This window comes from Eleutherodactylus coqui, chromosome 3 (genome assembly GCF_035609145.1).
Source record: "Eleutherodactylus coqui strain aEleCoq1 chromosome 3, aEleCoq1.hap1, whole genome shotgun sequence".
Classification (NCBI taxonomy): Eukaryota; Metazoa; Chordata; class Amphibia; order Anura; family Eleutherodactylidae; genus Eleutherodactylus; species Eleutherodactylus coqui.
Window position 1 is genome coordinate 87945164 of NC_089839.1, and position 23226 is coordinate 87968389.

At 47.5% G+C, this 23226-nt stretch overlaps 1 protein-coding gene across 4 annotated transcripts in view; it reads left to right on the forward strand.

The window, feature by feature from the left end:
• The first annotated feature begins 526 nt into the window (after nt 1-526).
• The window catches only part of MAP4K3 (mitogen-activated protein kinase kinase kinase kinase 3), a 265723-nt gene continuing 243023 nt past the window's right edge, over nt 527-23226 (forward strand). For all 4 annotated transcript variants that reach the window (XM_066595838.1, XM_066595839.1, XM_066595840.1 and 1 more), the window contains exon 1: nt 527-778. In XM_066595838.1, the coding sequence (XP_066451935.1) occupies nt 683-778 (96 nt within the window). In that variant the 5' untranslated portion in view covers nt 527-682. The remainder of the gene's footprint in view (nt 779-23226) is intronic.

Consider the following 23226-nt stretch of genomic DNA (forward strand, 5'->3'; position numbering starts at 1 on the left):
GTATATGTTGTAGGATACATAGTTATACAGGACATGTATATATGGTATATGTACACTATACAGGCCATGTATACAGGATATGTACTGTAGATATATATAGTATTCGTTGTAGGATACATAGTTATACAGGACATGTATATATGGTATATGTACACTATATAGGACATGTATACAGGATATGTACTGTAGATATATATAGTATATGTTGTAGGATACATAGTTATACAGGACATGTATATATGGTATATGTACACTTTATAGGACATGTTTACAGAATATGTACTGTATATATATGATATGAACATGTTGTAGGATACATAGTTATACAGGACATGTATGTATATAACATATGTTGTAGGATACGTATGTATGCCGGATATATCTCTCAGCTCCACCACCCAGCCCCGTGCCCTCCAGCCCGCTCCTCTCAGCGGCTCTCCGGGCTGCCCGCTGCCCTCCTCCGTCTTCCTCTCTCCCCACCCCTGGCACAGGCCTCTGCCCCCGCACTGCGCCTGCGCACAGGCCCGGCTCGGGAGCCATGTTGTGGGATCTACGGGCTTTGCATTCTCCAGCCTCCTGGACGTCTCTACGTGCTGCGGTGTGAACGGGCTGCGAGGCCGCTGCTAGTGCTGCTCCGAGCCGGCCTGTGACAGCGGGGTCCCGGCCCCCCCGGGCGGCCACCATGAGCACCGGCTGCGACCTGTCCCGGAGGAATCCGCAGGAGGACTTTGAGCTCATCCAGAGGATTGGCAGCGGCACGTATGGAGATGTGTACAAGGTAAACACGGGCAGGGGCATGTTGCCAGCCGGGGGAGAGGGGGTGCCAGCGGCCTGGGAGGGCTACAGCAGTGCCAGGCTGAGAGGAGGCCTGTACCAGGGCTGCCACTGATGTGTGGCGGGCACCATGGTTAGGGTACGCTGCCCGCCACCTATATGGCACCTTTATGTCTGACTTTGCTGATAAGTAGAGGCTGGTTCGCACGTAGCTGGCACGCCGTCACAGGAATGTATATTCATAACCAGTTGGCACTATCAGCGGGCAGACGTGTTACCCGCAGGGCCGACAGGCTCTCGCCACCTGTGACAGTTAAGGGTTGTTGCCCTGTTTTCAGTGTAACGTTGTCATTCTGTTTTACGTTGTTTTCTGTGGAGTGCGATGGCATCAGATGGCAAGTACGAATGCCGCAAAGTGTGGTGCCATCTGCAACTTGGGCATAGAGCGTTAGCAAGAGATTGTATCGCAGGTGTCATGCTGCCGCGCACGGAGGAGCCATCTGATTGGTTTAATTATCGCGGCCCACAGATTCCCGCACATCGTTAGATACAATGCTGGGGTGCATTGTAGGGCCTGGCACCACTGTCATTACACTGACTCTTGGGGGTTGTAGTGCCCACCGCCGTCATTACCCTGACACTTGGGGGTTGTATTGCCCACCGCTATTATTACACTGACACTTGGGGGTTGTAGTGCCCACCGCCGTCACTAGCCTGACAGTTGGTGGTTGTAGTGCCCACTGCCGTCACTACCCTGACACTTGGCGGTTGTAGTGCCCACTGCCGTCACTACCCTGGCACTTGGCGGTTGTAGTGCCCACTGCCGTCACTACCCTGGCACTTGGCGGTTGTAGTGCCCACTGCCGTCACTACCCTGACACTTGGCGGTTGTAGTGCCCACCGCCGTCACTACCCTGACAGTTGGCGGTTGTAGTGCCCACTGCCGTCACTACCCTGACAGTTGGCGGTTGTAGTGCCCACTGCCGTCACTACCCTGACAGTTGGCGGTTGTAGTGCCCACTGCCGTCACTACCCTGACACTTGGCGGTTGTAGTGCCCACCGCTATTATTACACTGACACTTGGGGGTTGTAGTGCCCACCGCCGTCACTACCCTGACACTTGGCGGTTGTAGTGCCCACTGCCGTCACTACCCTGACACTTGGCGGTTGTAGTGCCCACTGCCGTCACTACCCTGACACTTGGCGGTTGTAGTGCCCACCGCTATTATTACACTGACACTTGGGGGTTGTAGTGCCCACCGCCGTCACTAGCCTGACAGTTGGTGGTTGTAGTGCCCACTGCCGTCACTACCCTGACACTTGGCGGTTGTAGTGCCCACTGCCGTCACTACCCTGACACTTGGCGGTCGTAGTGCCCACTGCCGTCACTACCCTGGCACTTGGCGGTCGTAGTGCCCACTGCCGTCACTACCCTGGCACTTGGCGGTCGTAGTGCCCACTGCCGTCACTACCCTGGCACTTGGCGGTCGTAGTGCCCACTGCCGTCACTACCCTGGCACTTGGCGGTCGTAGTGCCCACTGCCGTCACTACCCTGGCACTTGGCGGTCGTAGTGCCCACCGCCGTCACTACCCGGACACTTGGCGGTCGTAGTGCCCACCGCCGTCACTACCCGGACACTTGGCGGTCGTAGTGCCCACCGCCGTCACTACCCGGACACTTGGCGGTCGTAGTGCCCACCGCCGTCACTACCCGGACACTTGGCGGTCGTAGTGCCCACCGCCGTCACTACCCGGACACTTGGCGGTCGTAGTGCCCACCGCCGTCACTACCCGGACACTTGGCGGTCGTAGTGCCCACCGCCGTCACTACCCGGACACTTGGCGGTCGTAGTGCCCACCGCCGTCACTACCCGGACACTTGGCGGTCGTAGTGCCCACCGCCGTCACTACCCGGACACTTGGCGGTCGTAGTGCCCACCGCCGTCACTACCCGGACACTTGGCGGTCGTAGTGCCCACCGCCGTCACTACCCGGACACTTGGCGGTCGTAGTGCCCACCGCCGTCACTACCCGGACACTTGGCGGTCGTAGTGCCCACCGCCGTCACTACCCGGACACTTGGCGGTTGTAGTGCCCACCGCCGTCACTACCCGGACACTTGGCGGTTGTAGTGCCCACCGCCGTCACTAGCCGGACACTTGGCGGTTGTAGTGCCCACCGCCGTCACTACCCGGACACTTGGCGGTTGTAGTGCCCACCGCCGTCACTACCCGGACACTTGGCGGTTGTAGTGCCCACCGCCGTCACTAGCCGGACACTTGGCGGTTGTAGTGCCCACCGCCGTCACTAGCCGGACACTTGGCGGTTGTAGTGCCCACCGCCGTCACTAGCCGGACACTTGGCGGTTGTAGTGCCCACCGCCGTCACTACCCTGACACTTGGGGGTTGTAGTCCGCCTGTCTGTAATTGCGCTGACACTTGCTGTTATGTAATCTCTCCATCTGTACGATACGTCACGTGGTACAATTCCAGAAATACTTGTGATGTTTGTGATGAAACCCGTCTGCCTGCCTGCCGGCGACAGCAGGAAATGCTGCTGTTTTGTACGCTGTAGCTTCCTGACCGACATCTGCAAGAGGGGGCAAATATACAGGTGTACCAGGTGTGTGCCATCTGGGGGCGCTTATGCATTCAGAGGTCTTTGCTGATAAAGTGATTGTCCAGCTTTAACCTATGGGTGACCAATCATCAGGATAGGTCATCAGTTGGCGAGGGTCCTCCAATAGGGACCCTGTCTAGTCATCTGTTCACCGGGTCGTCGTCCCTGTATATGGAGTGAAGCAGGTAGCTCAGTACCTGCAGGATGAACCCAGGGATCTGTATGCTACATATACAGCTGATAAGTGGCAGACCCCCGCCCATCTACTACTTGTCCTGAGGATATAGTTCAAAGCTGGGAACCCCTTTAAGGCCTAAAGAGTTGTCTGCCCTACAGGCCCCCCTAAATCTAAGTGCCACATCCAACGCTGAGGAAAGGGACTCTGGTTGGCAAAGGGCGGCAAGCCTCACCTATGGCATGAGAAGGGTGGTCCTAACTGGCGAAGTCCTGGACATTTGCAGCAGTCGTCCCTTTTGGTTTCTGACGATCTCTACATTCCAGTAGAGATGGAGCGCAGAAGATGATGGTTAGAAGTAAGCAGTTTTATATATTGTGCCTGAAGTTTTGGGGTCCGGATCTCTAGACCCGCCTTTAGGCCCAATGTCCACAGGCAGATTTGATTTGCAAAATCCGCACAGGTGATCCGCAGATCATGCTGCCCATCGAGAAGCATTGGGCATCCGCACCTCATTTACCACCTGCGGATGTGATTTTACATGATTTTCGGATAATAAATCGCAGCGCGCTCCATTTTATCGCAGCTCACGTGCGGATGTGGTTCCATTCATCTCTGTGGGATCTTAGGACCCGCAGTGCATACGTATACATGCCCACGGGAAAAAACCACAATCTACGATCTCCCGCAAACAATAAAAAATCTTTTAACGACGACTCGCAGTGAATTCGCTGCTGATATCCACATGAAAGATCTGCACGTGCCGTGGACATGAGGCCTTACCTGCACCAAGAACAACAGCTCTTGGGTGACAAGTAAGGACAGAAACTTTCTAAGTCTTACGCCTCATGCCCACGGGCACGCACGGTTTCCCCTATGCAGAATCCCGCAGCGGATTCTACCCGGCCCGCAGACATGAGGCCAGAAAATACATTATACTCACCCATCTGGATGCTGCGGGGTCTCCTCCGTCATGGCCAGATCTTCTTTCTTCGGCACAGCTGATGCGCTTGAAAACCTTCCGTGGCACGGACGCAATGACAGCTGTAGATGTGCTGCGGATCCGGACGGCTTCCATTGGCTTTAATGGAAGCCGTCGTGTGGGAAAACCACATAGAAATGAAGCATGCGGCGGTTGTTTTCCTGCGCCTGCGATCCGCACACTGGGTGAGAATGACATCCGCAGGTATATAATTACCTGCGGGTGCCCAATGATTCCCTGTGGGCGCGGATCGCATGTGCGGGAGACTCACATGGCAATATGATTTGTGTTCATATAAAACAGAGGCAAAAAAATTGCGCACTTTTTCCTGCACACCATAAACCGTATGTCCTAATCTGATCTGTGAAAATGGACAAAAATAGGACACAGTGGGATTGTTTATTTTTCATACGATCAGCTGTCCGAAAAATCGGACTGTCTGAATAGTCTCATAGGCTATAATAGAGCCACGCGCTCTCCTGGATGACACCGCCTCAAGGTCCAGCCATTTGTAGGGGCCCTTTAGCTCCGTCCTCACAGGCGTAAACGCATTCACAGGCACATTTGCACAGTGGGCGTTGTGTATTTGCTATTTGTGTAGGAAAATAGACCATGCCGCTTATTTTTTGGCGCGAATCAAATGCACTAGCAAATCGCACTGCGTATTGGGCACGAATAATTTGCGTCTGCAAATAGTGACACAAGCCTAAGGCCCAATGTCCACAGGCGGATTTCATGTGCAAAATCCGCACATGTCACCCACGCGGGTGATCCACAGTTCAAGCCGGGAAGCATGGGGCATCCGCATTTCATTTAACATCTGTGGATTCCATTTTAAATGATTCGCAGATGCCACGTACGGATAATAAATCGCAGCATACTCCATTTTAGGCCTCATGCCCACAGCCGGTGCCCTCCAGAGACCCTATACTCATCTGTCTGGATATGCCGCAAGAGTGTCGGCTGGTGTGCATGTGCAATCCAGCGCATGACGCGCCGGCGCTGGGCTGTCATGTGGATTCCTGCAATACCTCCGCTGTGCCTACAGCGCAGAGTATTGCGGGACGGATGGCTTACATTGACTGCAATTAAAGCCGTCCGTGCGGTTTTGCGCACAAATTAGAAATGCAGCGATGCTCCCCATGCGAGCGGAAAATTGCAGCTGATTTCCGCTCGTGGACAGGGGAGAATTGTTTTTACACGGGATGTCTATGAATGGACATTGCTGCGAAAATCACGCCGGGTGTCTGACCGCGATTTCCGCAGCGATAATCCATCCGTGGGCATTCAACCTTACCACGGATCCTGCACCAATCGGGCTCCATTCATCTCTATGGCAGCTTAGGATCTGCAGTGCATCCACAAATACGTTTATATGTGGATTTTTGCGGATTCACTGCAGATTTGAAGGTTAAAATCAATTAGGTAGGTGGGGTTGCAGATTTTTTCTGTGCTGCATCCACGCGGGAAAAGGCGCGATCTGCGATCTCCCGCAAACCATAAAAAATCCTGTTAACAACTTGCAGTGAATCCACTGCGGATATCCGCATAAAAAAGCTGTGTGTGCCGTGGACATGAGGACCGAGGCCCAATGTGCATGGGCGGATATTAATTACAAACCGCACGGGAGATCCGCAGATCTTGAAGCCCATAGGGATGAATTAGCATTTGTAGGGCAATTTAATGCATGCGAATGTGATTTAAAAAAAAAAAATTTTCCCGGCGTGCAAGAAATCGCAGCACGCTCTATCTACCTGCGGATCCCGTAGGGACGCTTCCATTGAAATCAGTGGAAGCCGTCATATCCGCAGCACAACCACAGCTGTCATTGTGGCTGTGCCGCGGATCCATAGGAGAGCAGGAGATTAAAAAAAAAAAAAAGTGAAAAGAAGGAAGATCCGGCCGCGACGGAGGACAGCTGCGCAGCGTCTGGACAGGTGAGTAAATGTAATTTTTGGCCTCATGGCTTCGGGCCGGGTGAAAACCGCTGTGGGATTCCACACTTGGAAACTGTGCGTGTCCGTGTGGCCTTAGGCCGACTTCACATGAATACAAAGAATGGAGCCCATTAATGTCGTTCACAGTTCTGTATTGTGGCGCGCGCATTTCAGGCACGCCAAAAAAAATTGAACATGTTCTATCTTTTTGCGTATTTGTCAATAGGGTCTGCAAATGTGTGCGCAATATGCAAGGAGTTGCATGAAACTGCGTGATTCTGCTGGAAAAAGAACACATCCGGAACTCATTAGAAGAATTAGCCATTTCAATCAATGCCTGTTTGCGTCCCACGTGCCAAAAACAGTAAAACTCATTGAGACGGGCAAAAAAGCCTCGTTCAGAGCACCAAAAGGCGAATGCAATTGCGCATATGTTTGTGTGAAGCCGGCCTTATGAGCCACTTACACGAGACGATTATCACTCAAAGTTGAGTGATTATGGCCGATGTGAACGCAAAAACATCATTTACTATTCGTTCACTTCTCGTTACCACTGTCTCTCAGGGCTTCTTCAGGCGAGCGCATGCACAAATATGCTCGCCGCTATGAAGTGCATTTGCGCATGAACCAGTCAATAGTCTTCTTTTTTATCGGCTTCTCCTTCCGTGTAAACGCTCCCCGCTCAGCACGTCACGTATATGGTGAAGCGCCTAGGGAGAAGCCAGCGATGTCTTTCAGTCTAAACGCTCTGCACAAGTGCTAACGACCCTAGCGGTGACGCGTGCGCTCGTGCAGTTGTTGTCCCGTGTAATAGTGCCATCAGGAGCGTTCCCGGCGTACATAACACACGGGTGACTGTAGCCTTAAGTGATTGTAGATAAGAGTAATTATCCCGTTGCCTGATGTGACAGTACTGAGGATGTAGGCTGCGCCCGGACCTCGCAGGTACTTATATAGCAATTAGAATAGTAATTACCTGTACTACACCTCCGTGACGGCGTCCAACCTGAATGCTGTTGTGTCCAACTTGTATCTGGCTGCACATGTCCTCGCCGCACATACGGTTGGCATTATGGGCCTATATGATTGGTAAGCAGAGCGGAGGGTCATCACTATCGCCCGCCTTGCCGCCATTAACGTAAGGCGTTGTTCACATCAGCCTTCAGCATGATGCCAGTACAAAAGCCCGGAAAAAATAGAGCCACCCGTTGCTCTATTTTGTCTGATGGAATTGCGAAAACCCAAAGAAGCCCGTTCTAGTCAGTGGGGTCCATCGCTTGTCGGATCCGGCGCTTCTGTTATTTTTATTGACGTAATGCAGCCTCATGTTGCAATTGTTGTGTGTAATTTTCTGATGGCAGCTGATGGAACTTCATTTTCACAGATCTGTTTTCGCTCTAATTTGTTTCAGGTCGTCGGTTAATACGTCAGATTCTGTCATTGGGGTCATTACACGTGTAATCATACAGTACCTGCCTGGAGGGGAACAGAGAATCTCCTGTTACTGATGATGATCACACAGTTATAATAGAGGAGATCACAGCTCAGCACTGTATGATTAGGGCCTGTAGCTTATTTAGGTGCCTTATAGAAGGTAATGATAATTAAACTGCCCCTCCAGCAGGCAAAAATGGTATAGCCTCTAGCTAATGCTGGTCATTGGTGTTCTAGGCTATCTGTTGGCAGGTCAATGGGTTTTAACTGTACTTGGTGAACTGCCCTTAGGCCGCTTGTGTGTGCATTTGCACGCGCGCATGAACGTAGCATTTTTACGGAATGAACGATGCTTTTTTGCACATCGGCATCTTTTACAGTTCTTTTTTGCACCCATAAGGCATGTTCCTTTGCGTGCGGCAAACCGATTAAAATGGCTAATTAGTCTCAAAACATTCCAGATTTGTTCTTTTTCCAGCGGAATTCCGCAGTGTTTCACGCATCTCCCTGCATATTGCGCACATATTTGCGCACCCCATTGACTTCTGTGCGGACCTCTTGTGTACAAATACGCGGAAAAATGTGCAGGTAAAGTACGGTAATGTGAACAAACCCAATGAAATCAATGGATTCCATTCTTTGCGCATTGCGTGCATAAATACGTCCGTGTGAAGTCGGCCTTAAAGCCAGAGTAAGAAAGGCGTTTGTAGTACAAACTGTTGCAGGGTACGGCGGTGAAATGTGAGCTGCGTACACACGGGAATAGAAACATGAGCGTTGTTGTTGAAATCGATGCCGGCACATATGGGTGCTGCCAAGTCGTACCCTCTCGCTGGTCTTATTTACTGCTTCTTCAGGAGAGCTATTCCTAAATGGCGTTTTGTCGCGGTGGCTTCTTTCGATTAAAAGATAGAAAAAAATGTTTACAGTTAAAAAATATTTCATCTGGGAAAAGAGAGAGCGACTCTGACTTTTGGCGCAAAAGCTACTGTAAAACTAAGCCTGTTAATAGGTGTTTAACGTCAGACGAGGCCGTCTAAAGGTGCGCCAGATTTATCAACCAGCAGGAGCCGCTGTGATGGCTCTGATGCATTATACGACTAAGGCGGGCATCACATGGGCGCTGGATGGCGCATTTCAGCGCCACGATTTTCGAAACAGAGTCTGTTCTATATTTGGCCATTTAGTGCACCTTATCACCCATCGCAATGATAAACACGCTGTCGGCCGCCGGGAGCTGCGTCCAGAAGCAAAAGAAAAATCTTTGCAAAGCGTTTGAAGTTCATGCGTGAAAGCGGCCTAAGTTTGCACTGTCTAACTATCGGGCTAATTTCACGCAGCGAGTGCGATAACAGTCCGTGAAACTCGGCCCGATATAGTGCTCACCGATGTCCCCTTCAGGAAAAAAGCTGCAGCGGGGGATCGCAGAGTGTTCCCTATTGTTTTCAAAGGGTAAACCTCGGATCACACTTGTGTCATGCTGTGTCGGTCCTGTTGAAAACAATGGGCGTTGCGATGCGTTCCGAGGGGATGCTCACATATTGGACACGCTGCATTTTTATTATTTTTTTCCCCGTGCTGCAATGCGGGATTAAAATCGCTTATGTGTATGACCCCATTCAAAAGAATAGTTTTAATATTCGCGCAATTTTTTATTTTTTTTTATTTTTTTTTGCGCATCTCGCAACACACAAATCTTGCGCGTTTTTCTTAGCTGTGTGAAAGCGGCCTCAGTGTATGTTAACTTGGAGTGGAATTTGTCAGGAAAATGTGCGCTAAAATTCTGCACTTGTTTGATGTGTTTATGGTCCATTTTATCGCATGCAACCATGGTGACCTTAAAAAAAGAAGTGTGCAGATCCTATTATGCATTGTTATTTACGGGCATGAAATTCATATGCAAAAAGGATGAAAGGCACACAAAAAAATCATCATTTTTTAGGCGAGGGAAGCAGGAATTGAAAAGAAAGAGTTAGGCCTCATGTCCACGGGGAAAATCAGGCCCGCTACGGATTCTCCATGGAGAATCCGCAGCGGGTCCCTCCTGCCCCGCGGACATGAGCGCTGAAAATTAGAATTCACCTCTCCTCACGCTCCGGATCTTCCCTTCTTTGCGGCCTGATCTTCTCTCTGTCGCGGCCGGATCTTCTTTCTTCGGCCCGGCGGATGTGCTCGGCACGTCAGCTGCGTGCCACACGCATGCGCCGGGCCGAAGAAACAAGTTTCCGGCCGCGAAGGAAGGAAGACCTGCATCGCCCGGAGCAGGTGAGTTTAATTAAGGCACGGGTCTCCTGCGGATCCGGACAGCTTCCATAGGCTTCAATAGAAGCCTGCGGGAGCCGTCCCCGCGGGAGACCCGCACCTAAATGGAGCATGTCCGGATTTTTTCTTGCACGCGGGACCCGCGCCTGCAGGGAAAAATGACATCCGCAGGTATTTAACTACCTGCGGATGTCTAATGCATCCCTATGAGGGGCGGATCCGCGTGCAGGAAAAACGCTGTGGATTTAAATTGTTAATTTGCCCGTGGACATGAGGCCTTAAGGTTGGTTTCACTTTCCTCCTCCATTCAGTTCCAAAGATGGAACCGAACTGCGCCTGGCAGACCCCATTGACTATAATGGGGTCCGCCCGCTACCTGCCCGACGCTTCTTCTGTTATTTTGAATTGGATCTGTTACGGGAACCTCAAACTAGTGGTTCTGATGCAGATGTGGAACCGCCCTGACTCGGGCAACCCCCAGGAACTCAGATCTACCAAGTGTCTGTGCTAACCACTAAGCCACACTACATGCTCATCGCATGTTACATCATATGTTTACAGTACACAGCCTAGAGGATGCCTGTGTGACAGGTCAGGCGTGGGGTGCATGTGCACCGTTTTTATGGTCACACTTCATATCCTCCCCTCCTTGTACTGTCGGGCAGTGTAATATTTAGGGGAAAGAATAGTACATGTGTTGGTGAACGTAATAGAATATATTGTTTATAGGACGAAGAAGCCGACTGCATTAGTTTTATTGCTGAAAGAAAATATTTATGACCAAAGCGTGTGGCAAGCGGGATGGCAGAACGGTGCGAGGGCAAACGCCACAAGTCCGGTCACCGCTTGTAGAAATCTTAGCTGCTTTGTAAAGACTAATTATAGCTCTGCCGGTTATTTTCCCCTTAAAGGGGAAGCGTCATCAGAAAATTACTTATGTTTAACATAAAAATGTAATTTATGTAACACTTGCTAAGAATTTTTGGTGATTTTGTCGGACTCTTGGATGCTCTGTAGGCATCTTGCCTTCCAGGGATACCTCTGAGTTGATTCGGTCCAGGACAGTTTTGTTGGTGACCCTAGCTGTCCAGGAGGTTTGGAGAAGTTTTCTCCAACACCCTAGCTCGAAAGCATAAATTTTTCTTCTGTCTGCTATCCTCAATGTCCACATCTCACAGCTATGTGCTGCCATTGGGAAGACGATGGCTGTGATTAACCTTCGTTTGAGGGTGACTGATCTGTCCTTGCACTTCAATATTGGGTCTATGCTTATCATGGCCGTACACCCCAGTGCTAATCAACGCTTTATCTCACCTGTCGAGCTGCCACTATGCTAAAACCCAAGGAATGCTTATCATGGCCGTACACCCCAGTGCTAATCAACGCTATCTCACGTGTCGAGCTGCCACTATGCTGAAACCCAAGGAATACAAAACTAGTAACCACTCTGATTTCCCGGTTGTTGACCATTATGTGGACTTCCTTGTTGGAAGTCATCATGATCTTTGTCTTATCTTCTTACTTTCTTCTTCTAGCTTTAGGATCAGCGTCTTCAGATGCTTGGCTATCTCTGCTTCCAGGGTCATATCGTCAGCGAATCTTATATTACTGATGGTTCTTCCACCTATTTTCATCCCAATACCCTGACCATTTAAGTCCGGCCACCTCAGGATCACTTCTGCTTAGCGCTCGTAAAAAAACCCTGCAGGGAATATGCGTATTTCAGTTGCAATAATACACTGCGTGTTTATGCAACTTCAATAGGCATACATCTTTGTGAATGAGCCCGAAGAGGATGTTAACCCCTTCAGAATTTTCCACGTGAATTCCGTCCATATGCCACATTAAAATAATGGTTTGTGGTGTGCATCCACATGCAGAATTTGCCCTGTCAATAGACAAAGTCCATTGGAATTCTCACATAGAAATTGTGAAATGTCTCGTCTTTTTAGCTTTTGCATCGGAATCCCGCACACATACTTTGTCCATTGACAGGGTAAATTGCGTGTTCGGATTTGCGCCACAAAACGTGGATTTTAACGTGGCTTTTTGGGATGAAACTTAAAAACAGAAAATTCCATGGTGAATTCCGCCTTGTGAACATATACTTAAGTGCTCCTTCACATGTGCCTATTTGTTTTTGCGCACACCTCATCGCAATGTCGAACTTTTAAATTCCTATTTTGTATCTGTTTTCTCTCAGAAAGTAGATGGAACATCAACTGATCTTCCATGTGCTATTGGGGGAATAAAAGAATGCAGGCTATCTATAAGCAGAGAGATGGTGAGGGAACATTTAGCTAACTTAAATGAATTAAAGTCTCAAAGTCCAGATGAATTACATCCTAGGATACTAAAGGAAGCAGTGGAAGTAATGAACCTCTCACCATAATTTTTGAAAATTTTTGGAGAACAGGAGAAGTCCCAGAAGATTGGAAAAGGGCAAATGTCTCTATCTTCAAAAAAAAGACGAAGGTGGACCCAGGAAACTACAGGCCTGTGAGCCTGACTTTTATACAGGGAAAGATCTTTAAACAAATTATTAAACAGCATGTATGCAAGTACCTGGATGAAAATAGAGTAATTAACAAGAGCCAGTATGGGTTTTAAATGGCTATTTAGTCTAATGAATTCCACATTGTCCGCATTTTGTGCATCCCGTTGTGCACCGCGTGTGCATTTTTGCCTCTCCCATGGACTTGTATGGGGACCCTTGGTGCACAAATACACACATAAATAGAGCAGGTCCTATTTTTGGTGTGCATGATAAATGCGCTTGAAAAATCAGGAAATGAGAATGAATGCATTGAAATCAATGGGTTGTATTCTTTCCCTATTTAACCATTTTCATCTTGTAAGCATCCTATAGCATCTCTGACTTTTCTTTTGCTTTTGACATTCCCCCAAAGTCCGTTTTTATTGCCTTTGGCCTCTGTTGCAAGCCTCAGTTCATTATCAGCTTTTCTGGCACTTGCCCTACAGTTTCTGCAGACCGCATTATATTCTTCTTTAGATATTTCCCCCCTCTTTCCATTTGATAAACATATTTTCTTTGTTTTTAACACGTGTGCAAGTTCTGTGTTCATCCATCCTAGTCTCTTTAAATGCTCCCCATTATTCCTTCTTTTAGGGATTGTTAACAGTTGTGCTTTGAGAATCTCATTTCACAATATTTCCCGATCTTCTTGGGCATTGCTGTCCTTAAGAACATCCAGCCATTGGATTCTTCCTATCCTCTTTCCGAGTTCATTGCAATCTGCCTTTCTGAAATCCAACCTTGAGGTCTGAGTTTTCTCAAGTCTTTCTCCCCTTTTTTATCCAAAATTCAAAGATAGCATGATCACTGCCTCCTAAGGTCTCAGCCACCCTCAGGGCTAATGCCTACGGCCGGAATACGCCCGCGCCCCCCCCCCCCCCTGCCGGCTGCGTCATGTGACTCTGCCGGCTGCGTCATGTGACTCTGCCGGCTGCGTCATGTGACTCTGCCGGCTGCGTCATGTGACTCTGCCGGCTGCGTCATGTGACTCTGCCGGCTGCGTCATGTGACTCTGCCGGCTGCGTCATGTGACTCTGCCGGCTGCGTCATGTGACTCTGCCGGCTGCGTCATGTGACTCTGCCGGCTGCGTCATGTGACTCTGCCGGCTGCGTCATGTGACTCTGCCGGCTGCGTCATGTGACTCTGCCGGCTGCGTCATGTGACTCTGCCGGCTGCGTCATGTGACTCTGCCGGCTGCATGAGGCCTTACATCTTCAACCATTTCCTCCCTGTTGGTTAGAATTAGGTCCAAGATCACAGATCCCCTTGTTTTCTCTTCTACCTTTTTGGAAGATAAAGTTGTCAGCAAGAGCGGATAAGAATTTGTTGGATCCATTACTTTTACCTGAGAGAGATTCCCAACAGATGTCTGGATAGTTATAATCTCCTATGATCACTATGTCCTGCTTTTTTGACAGCCTGGCCATCTGATATAAAAATGTATATTATGTATAGTATAAAAATAAAAACTTATCCCGCGCCTTAGCTGGAGACTAATCTTTTTTTATTTTTAAAAGCTAAAATAAACAAGTCTCCAGCTAAGTTTTTATTTTTATACTATACATCGTTTTACCCAATCGTGCCAGCACGAACCTAGGAAATCCCCGGGCGCCGCTCCAGAACAAGGGACGTATGGAGCAGCAAGAGACTGACTGAAGGCTAACGTGGACAATAGGTGCAGAGGGGGTAACTCCTTCCTCACCGGATTAACCCTTCTAGCACCGGGTAAGTCCACTTTTTACTTGGTAATAAGTATTATTTAATCTCAATTGTATGAGAGGCGCATTTCAAACTGTATTCTTAACGTGTTAATATTACATAGACAAAAAACCCCGCGCTAATACTCCCACGTGAAGCAGCCGTTAGGCTGGGTTCACACTGGGCGTATTCCCGGCGGAAATCCCGCGGTTTGGCCGCAGCAAAAACCGCAAGATCTCCGCGAGGAGAGCGGCCCGGCCGCTTGCTTTTCCGCTGCGGCCGGCGCTCCCATAGAGGAAAGCGCGGCCGTGGCGGAAAGAAAAGATAAATAGACATGCTGCATATGCTGCGGTTCCAGCCTGACTTACCGCAGCGGATTGGCCGTCCCGTGTGGACGAGATTTCTGAGAAATCTCGTCCACATGTCTGGCTAATCCCGAGATTAGCGGCCGCGGGCGGATTTGCCGCGGCGAAATTCCGAGCGGAATTTCCACGGCAAATCCGCCCTGTGTGAACCCAGCCTTATACTGTAGACTTTCGGTATGAAAAATCAGCAGCATTTCTGCCCCCGTGTGAACAGATCCTAACATTTATACGTAAACAGCAACTTCCCGCTTTTGGGCTCTGTAGTTCATTAGACAGCCATCACAAGGAGAACGCTCATTCTTGTAAAAAGTAGACAGGTGCTAGTCAGTAGGCGTCTTTTGTGACGGATTTCTTATGCTTGTTGGGAATCTCGGGATGCTGCAAGATTTTGTCCGTTGCGGTCTGCTTCTGGTAGTGCAATTAATAAGACAGCATTTCACAAAGGAAATTTGTAGTAATAGTATGTGTGTGGTATTTTAATTTGATTTGTTCGCTTATTATTGTAGCTGCTTAAAGCATTATGATTAGAATGCATTATCTAATAATAGTAGATGTATCCTTTCCTGCCCTACAAATAATATTGTCTGCAATATTTATGGACCTTCTTGTGATTCGCAGCAGCTAGACCAGGATAACAAATGCCCGCATCCTCCACCAACCAAAGATTGTGGACCTGTATGATACTCTGTTTGCTGCTGGATGATTCCTCTGTGAGACATCATCGTCAACCATAGAAGCATTTATGGAGAGTTACGCTAATTTTTTGCTCATTTATTTTCACGGCATCCATAAAAGAGAAACAGAAAACACCTGAATGCCTCTGTGTGAAATCAGAGACATACGGAATTCCTGTATGACCCCCTAAGAATTCCTTCAGTGATGTATTACGTGGCTGTACCACACACTATGTAATAGGCCAGGCTCACGTCCTGGTTTCTTTTTTTTAAAACTTCTATTGTCTGTAGGCAATGTTACGTAAAAACAACACACATACGCAATGTAATTGCGTATGCACAGCATTTTCATGCATACCCATAGAAGGCAATGGGCTCTATCGTGCATAATATGCAGTAAAATAGAACGTGCTGCGTTCTTCTTTACGCATGTATTATACATAATGAACATATGCAAGTGTGAATGGGTCAAAAATCAATGTACTTTCATTGACCCCATTCACCGCTTATTTTGCGCATACGATACACAATTAAATTATGCTTGCGTGAGCCTGCCATACTGTCTCTTGTGTAAGGTTGGTGGCTACGCATTTTAGTGGTTTAGTTGCAAAGGTAAATAGAATTTTTTAGTTTTTTTTATTTAAAGAAACGTAAAATCTACAGTGTCCCACATTTATGAATGCATTATGATAATGGTAGTTGGCGGCTCACCGTTAATCGTGCAGTACGTTTTTATTCCTCAAATATTTGTATTTCCCGCTCCGTCGCTTAGCGATGATGCAAGTTCCCGCTGCTCATACGCAATGTTAACAGTGTATGGGCTGTGGATTGCACGTCCTCCATTGACTTCAATGGAGGCCTTCTGGGGCAAAATAGAGCATGCTGCAATTTTTTCCTCCGCTCATGGAATACGCAATTCATATCTGCGAGTCTGAGTAAAAAAACTAAAGTACATGCTTTTCAATGCCCGCGTTTAGCCGCGAATTCTCTGTGTGGACGCCGATTGCGGATTCCGCAATCGGAATCTGCTCGTGTGAGTCCGGCCTAAATTGAAGAGGTTTGTTCTCTATGTCAAAAACAATCCAGCCCCTTGAAGAAGTTGTCATTTTGCTGTAAACCTATGCAGTTCCATCTCAGGCTGATATGTCAACGATGAGAATTGTGGTGTGATTAGATGAACGGTCTTGTCAACAAGGGCACTAAAAATGCCCGACCTATAAAAAGAGAGGCTCCTTGTGTGCAGTATCTCTTCTTCCGCTTGTGTAGAGCTTTTTGACCACTAGACGCCTCTATGACGCAAAGAAGAGATGTCACCCCGTTACCAGAGTCTGAGAGGAACGCATTAGTGGGATGTGAGAAGCTGGATGGTCGTATAGATGTGTTGCCCACCATCTGGGCCGATCTGACCCCACTGTTGGGAGGTGTTGGGACCAGTAGATGTGTGAGGGCACGCACAAAAGGCTCAGGATGCCCTCGACAGACCACCAATAGAGAGGATTGTCTGATCATCCGACAAGCATGAGCAGCTTCAAGTGTTTCATTGTCCGCCATCCAGAGACAAGTCGCACCATCGTTACAGGTTCCTGTGTCTGTCAGATCCATTTTTAGTGGTATCTGGGAAGCCAACTTCGACAGTCCGAGAGTTTGCATAATCCAGAGGCTCAGTTACAGCAAATGTGCAGCATTATGCTGCAGGATACCATACAGAACCTGTATGCCTCCATGCTCGCCTGTATCACATCTTGTATCCAAGCTAGAGGCAACTCAACAGGATACTAGAGCCTGTATCACATCTTGTATCCAAGCTAGAGGCAACTCAACAGGATACTAGAGCCTGTATCACATCTTGTATCCAAGCTAGAGGCAACTCAACAGGATACTAGAGCCTCGATGCCCACTCGTATCACATCTTGTATCTAAGCTAGACGCGAACCAATAGGATACTAGAGCCTCCATGCTTGCCCGTATCACATCTTGTATCCAAGCTAGAGCCGACTCAACAGGATACTAGAGCCTCCATGCCCACCCGTATCACATCTTGTATCCAAGCTAGACGCAAACCAACAGGATACTAGAGCCTCCATCCTGCAGCTACAGGTGTTTCTTTCATTGTGGCTTCCAAAAGGCATTTTTTAGCTCAACAGGATACTAGAGCCTCCATGCCCACCCGTATCACATCTTGTATCCAAGCTAGAGGCGGTAAAACAGGGTACTAGAGCCTCCATGCCCCCCTATACCACATGTTGTATCCAAGCTAGAGGCAGTACAACAAGGTACTAGAGCCTCCATGCCCCCCACCCCACATATCATATCTTTTATCCAAGCTAGAGGTGGTACAACAGGGTACTAGAGCCTCCCGACAAGGGGCCAGTTTGCCGCTATCAAGTCTCCTTTTGCGCTGATATTGTCATCACTTGATTATATCAATGAGAGAGAGAGAGAGAAAAAAAAGAAAGAAAGAGTAGTCAATGGGGTTCGTTACTCGAGTAGAGCTCTCGAAATTTACGAAAAGCTCGACTTGAATAATGCGGACTCGAGCATTTCGGTGCTCGCTTATCTCTAGTTCTGACAAATTCTCGGGGAGGTATCGGTTTGACCATGAGAGTATAATGGGGTTATCTTTTGTGTTAATATTATAGAACATACATTAAACCTATGACGTGGTAGTGAAGCTTTGTTGGTTATTACGTCCAACAGTAGGTATATCCAGACCTTTTATTACAGAGTTTTTTATTTCGACTACATTGCGCCTGAATGTGTATCTCTATGGTCTAGCGCTCTGAGTTCCCCGTGCACAAACAAGCTTACTTGGTCACTAACATTTCAAACAACCTTTTGCTTATGTGACGTCTAATGTGATAACTAGCAAAGGTACAAATCATGTCCTCTAAAATGCTGTATTTATGCTGAAAAATACCCTCCCATATGCTGGCCACTAGTGGTCTCCTATCCTTTTAATTTAGTGTCCACTGTTTGTTATCAAGTTAAATCCATCTCTGGTAACAGAGATAACAAGACAGATAACAGAAAGTGGAGGAGAGTGATCTCTCATGCTGCCCATAGACGTCTATGGGGGGAGGCTGACTCTGGTTGGAAGTCGGTTCACGCTCTCATGGGCTCCAGCTGCCCTAACATTGTACAATGAAGATGGCGATCACCATGGGGGCTGCGGGTACTTGCGTCATCTGGTGAGACAACTCCTTTGATAGCTCTTTCTTAAGTGACAAATCTAGGTCCCTTCTGTCCTGTAAGCATGAAGAATCCAAGTTTGACCTAAAACTTGAAGAGGTTACCCACTTATGTATCCGATGCTGTAAAACTTTCTTTGAAAAGTTACCAAAAGTAAAAAAAAGAAAATTACCTAAATCTCAACTTTTACTTGGATAAGTATAACATACATGGCTTTGTGTATGACTGCAACGCCTGATATAACGGTCGTATGAATGATTGGCCATGTCTTTAGCTAATATATGTGACCAGCTAACATAATAATTAGAGATGAGCGAACGTACTCGGTAAGGCCGATTTCGCAATCGAGCACCGCAATTTTCGAGTACTTCACTACTCGGGTGAAAAGTACTCAGGGGCGCTGTGGGGCGGGGTGAGGCGTGGTGGAGCGGGGGGGGGGGGGGTAGCAGCGCGGAACAGGGGGAGCTCTCTCTCTCTCCCTCTCCCCCCCCCCCCCTCCCCTCTGCAACCCCCCACTCACCCACGGCGCCCCCCCCCCCCCGAATCTTTTCACCCGAGTAGTGAAGTACTCGAAAATCGCGGTGCTCGATTGCGAAATCGGCCTTACCGAGTACGTTCGCTCATCTCTAATAATAATGTATGAATAGCATATAACGGTAAATGAATTGAGGTGTCTCTGTAATGATTCACATACAGCATCTCTATAGTAACAATTACCGGCTGGGGACAAATGTGTATCCTGGCATGCCTTCTACTTGTACAGTGTATTCACAGATACATATTTACAGAAAGGGAAGATATGGTAACACCTAAACCCACGATCGGGAGGTGCGCAGCTTTATAAAGGCATCCACTGCAGATGGCGTCTTCTGTGTTTGGCGACAATGACCAAATATTACTTCATTTTGTTATTCTGTCTTTGTCCTATTTTTACTGCTTTATGCCTTATTCACCTTAAAAGGGTTGTCTCGCGGCAGCAAGTGGGGTTATACACTTCTGTATGGCCATATTAATGCACCTTGTAATGTACATCGTGCATTAAATATGAGCCATACAGAAGTTATTCACTTACCTGCTCCGTTGCTGGCGTCCCCGTCGCCATGGATCCGTCTAATTTCGCTGTCTTCTTGCTTTTTTAGACGCGCTTGCGCTGTGCGGTCTTCTGCCTGGTGAATGGGGCCGCTCGTGCCGGAGAGCTGGTCATCGTAGCTCCGCCCCGTCACGTGTGCCGATTCCAGCCAATCAGGAGGCTGAAATCGGCAATGGACCGCACAGAGCCCACGGTGCACCATGAGAGAACCGCGGTGCATCGTGGGTGAAGATCCCGGCGGCCATCTTGGTGACGGAAGAAGTAGGAAGACGTCGCAGAGCGTGGATTCGGGTAAGTAATATATATATATATATATTTTTTTTTTAACACATCCCTTGGGTTTGTCCTGCGCCGAACGGGGGGCCTATGGAAAAAAACAAACCCCGTTTCGGCGCGAGACAACCCCTTTAAACCTTTAACTACCAGCAATTATTGGGGTCTTGTTTAAGGCCTCATGTCCACGGGGAAAATCAGGCCCGCTACGGATTCTACATGTAGAATCCGTAGCGGGTCCCTCCTGACCCGCGGACATGAGGGCTGAAAATAAGAATTTAAAAGAATTTACCTATCCGTAGCGGGCGGGGAAGGTCTGCTGTTCCTCACGGCCGGATCTTCTTTTTCGGCCGGCGGATAAATTCGTCACGCCGGCGGCACGTCGCCGGCACGTCGTCGACGTGCCGCGCACATGCGCTGGGCACATCCGCCGAGCCGAAGCAAGAAAGATCCGGCCGTGAGGAAGAGAAGACCTTCCCGGTCCGCTCCGGATGTGTAAATACTTTTAAATTCCTATTTTAGGTCTCCCGCGGATCCGGACGGCTTCCATAGGCTTCAATAGAAGCCCGCGGGAGCCGTCCCCGCGGGAGACCCGCACGAAAATGGAGCATGGTCCAGATTTTTTCATGCTCCATTTTTAAAAAAATCCCTTTTATTGACCATCCGCGGGTATTTATCTACCCGCGGGTGGTCAATGCATCCCTATGGGATGCGGATCCGCATGCGGGAGATCCGCTGCGGATCTTAAATCATATTTTGCCCGTGGACATGAGGCCTTAGTCTTTTTTTCATCCTCGCCTTTCAATTAACATAGCTGAATAAACATAGTCGAATATTTTTGCGAAATATTTTTTTGATGGTGCCATATGATGTATTGGAAAAGTTTACAAACTTTTATAAGTAGGGTGAAATAAAAAAAAATGCAGTTGCATTATTTTTCAGGGTTTTTTGCTTTTGCAGTGTTCATAGTGCACTAAAATGATATGTTAACTTCATTCTGAATTATGGCGATACTATGTTTGTGTGTGTATACATTATATATATATATATATATATATATATATAAAAACCCTTTTATTAAAAGTAAAAAAAAAATGCTTTTTGTCATGATATTTCGAGCTCCATAATTTAAAGAAACACATATAAACAAATAATAACTATAAAAAAAAACAAAAAAAAACAAAACACCTAAACGAACAGACAAGGACGGAGGGGATGGGGGGGGGGATGGGAAGAGGGAAATATGGTACCCACCTAATCCTGCTTTTGTGTTGGGGAGTTGGCGCTCCAGATAGGGTCTTGACACACCTCATTACATTAAACTTTTTCATCGTGTTTTATAGAATTTTTATTTGGGGAATAGTGGAATGGTGCAATTTTGGCACTGTGTGTGTGTGTATGTATGTATATGTATGTGTGTGTGTATGTATGTGTGTGTGTGTGTATGTGTGTGTGTATGTATGTATGTATGTATGTATGTATATATATATATATATATATATATATATAATTTTTTTTATTTTTTTTACAATGTTCACCATGTAAGAAAAATAATCCACCTTTCTCATCTTCTTACTGGAAGTTGCCAATACTTCAGAGTTTTTTGGATGCAGCAGTATTTAATATTTTTCAATTTTTTTATTTTTGAAAATATTATTTGTCTTAAAGGAGTTGCCCCAAGATCACAAGTTATCCCCTATCCGCAAGAGATTGCTGAGACCCTGACCTCTAGAACAGAGGTCCCGTGTTCCCCTCTGCCTTTCACTGCGGGGTCTTCTCACCCAGAAGTAACGCCAGAATGAATGGTGAGCTGGCCGAGCATGACCAGTCGGTACTCCATTAATTTCAATAGTGTTGACGGAAATATTTGAGTGCTTGCCGCTTGGATATCTCTGCAGTCCCATTGAAAGTGACTGGAGCATCAGCACACTTGCGTGAGCCTTGCTCCATTCAGTCTCCTTTTCACTGTGGGGGTGCAATAAGGCTACAGTGAGGAGGATGGGGGGGGGGGGTGACACACACAAGTCCCCCTTTTATTGGATCGGTTGGGGTAACTTTGGATCCTGGAATATGAACTTGCGATCTTTTGATTGCTTCTATAATTTACTGCAGTAATTCAGTCTTGCAGTATATTGTATTTTGTAACATTCACATATTAAGCCCTGTCCTGCTGATATACAGTTACTTTTCCTTTATCCAGCTTTTCGAAATATTCAATTTTTGGTATTCTAGCCCAGCAGCCTTGTTGTTTTTCTGCCTTCCTGTTTCCAATGACTAGCTAGTGCTATGTCTATAAATGACAGTCTCCAGTATGACTCTCCGCCCAGGAAGGACTTACTTACACGTAAACTATTTACGAGGCAGAAGCCTGCATTGCTCCTGGGCACAGAGCAGCAGGTCACCTAGTAGTCACATGGGCATGTTCTCATAATGAATATAATAATCTAAAAAATTCTGTACTAATTGGGGACATGAGGAAGCGCTGGAGTATGATACAGAGGGAAATGCTTCACTGGAGTGTCTTTAAAAAAATAATATATAGGAAGAGGTTCTAATGGAGCAATTTGAAGCAGACGACAACTCAGAAGTACATATGAATACATTAAACATTCTTATTAAGATAGAGTGGCAACTTTCTCATCTTCCAATAAACTGTAGTACAGCTTCGGCTCCCCCCCCATCCCGAATTTTTAAATAATAGGAAGCGGGAGGATCTGGCTTCTCACTCAGTTTTTCAGTGGAACAGCATGAGGGCAAGGGGAGCAATGGGAGGGGCATTTGGGGCACGATTTTTGTTCAGTGTTTTACTCGTGTTTAGACCAAATACTATCGTTCCTATGACTCTTTTGAACGATAATCGTTATGTCTAAACAGACCTTAAGTAACGATTTGGATTACTTTTTTATTTTGAGGGTTGGATCATTAGTTGCACCTGAGGACGGTTTCACAAATCTTGCACAAGTACGAACCCCATTCTTTTGAATGGGGTCATACACATGAGAGTTTTTTTCCTGCATCGCATTGCACCACCATGTGACGCAGCAAGAAAGTTGGGACATGCCATATCGTTGGGCATCACATCGACCATTGCGATTGTTTTCAATAGGCTGGTGGAAGCATCGTTCCACGTGCTAGGTGCAAGTGAGTGCGATTCAAGGTTTCCCATTGGCTCAAAGAGAAACACTCTGCGATCCTTCACCTGACAGCCGTGGTG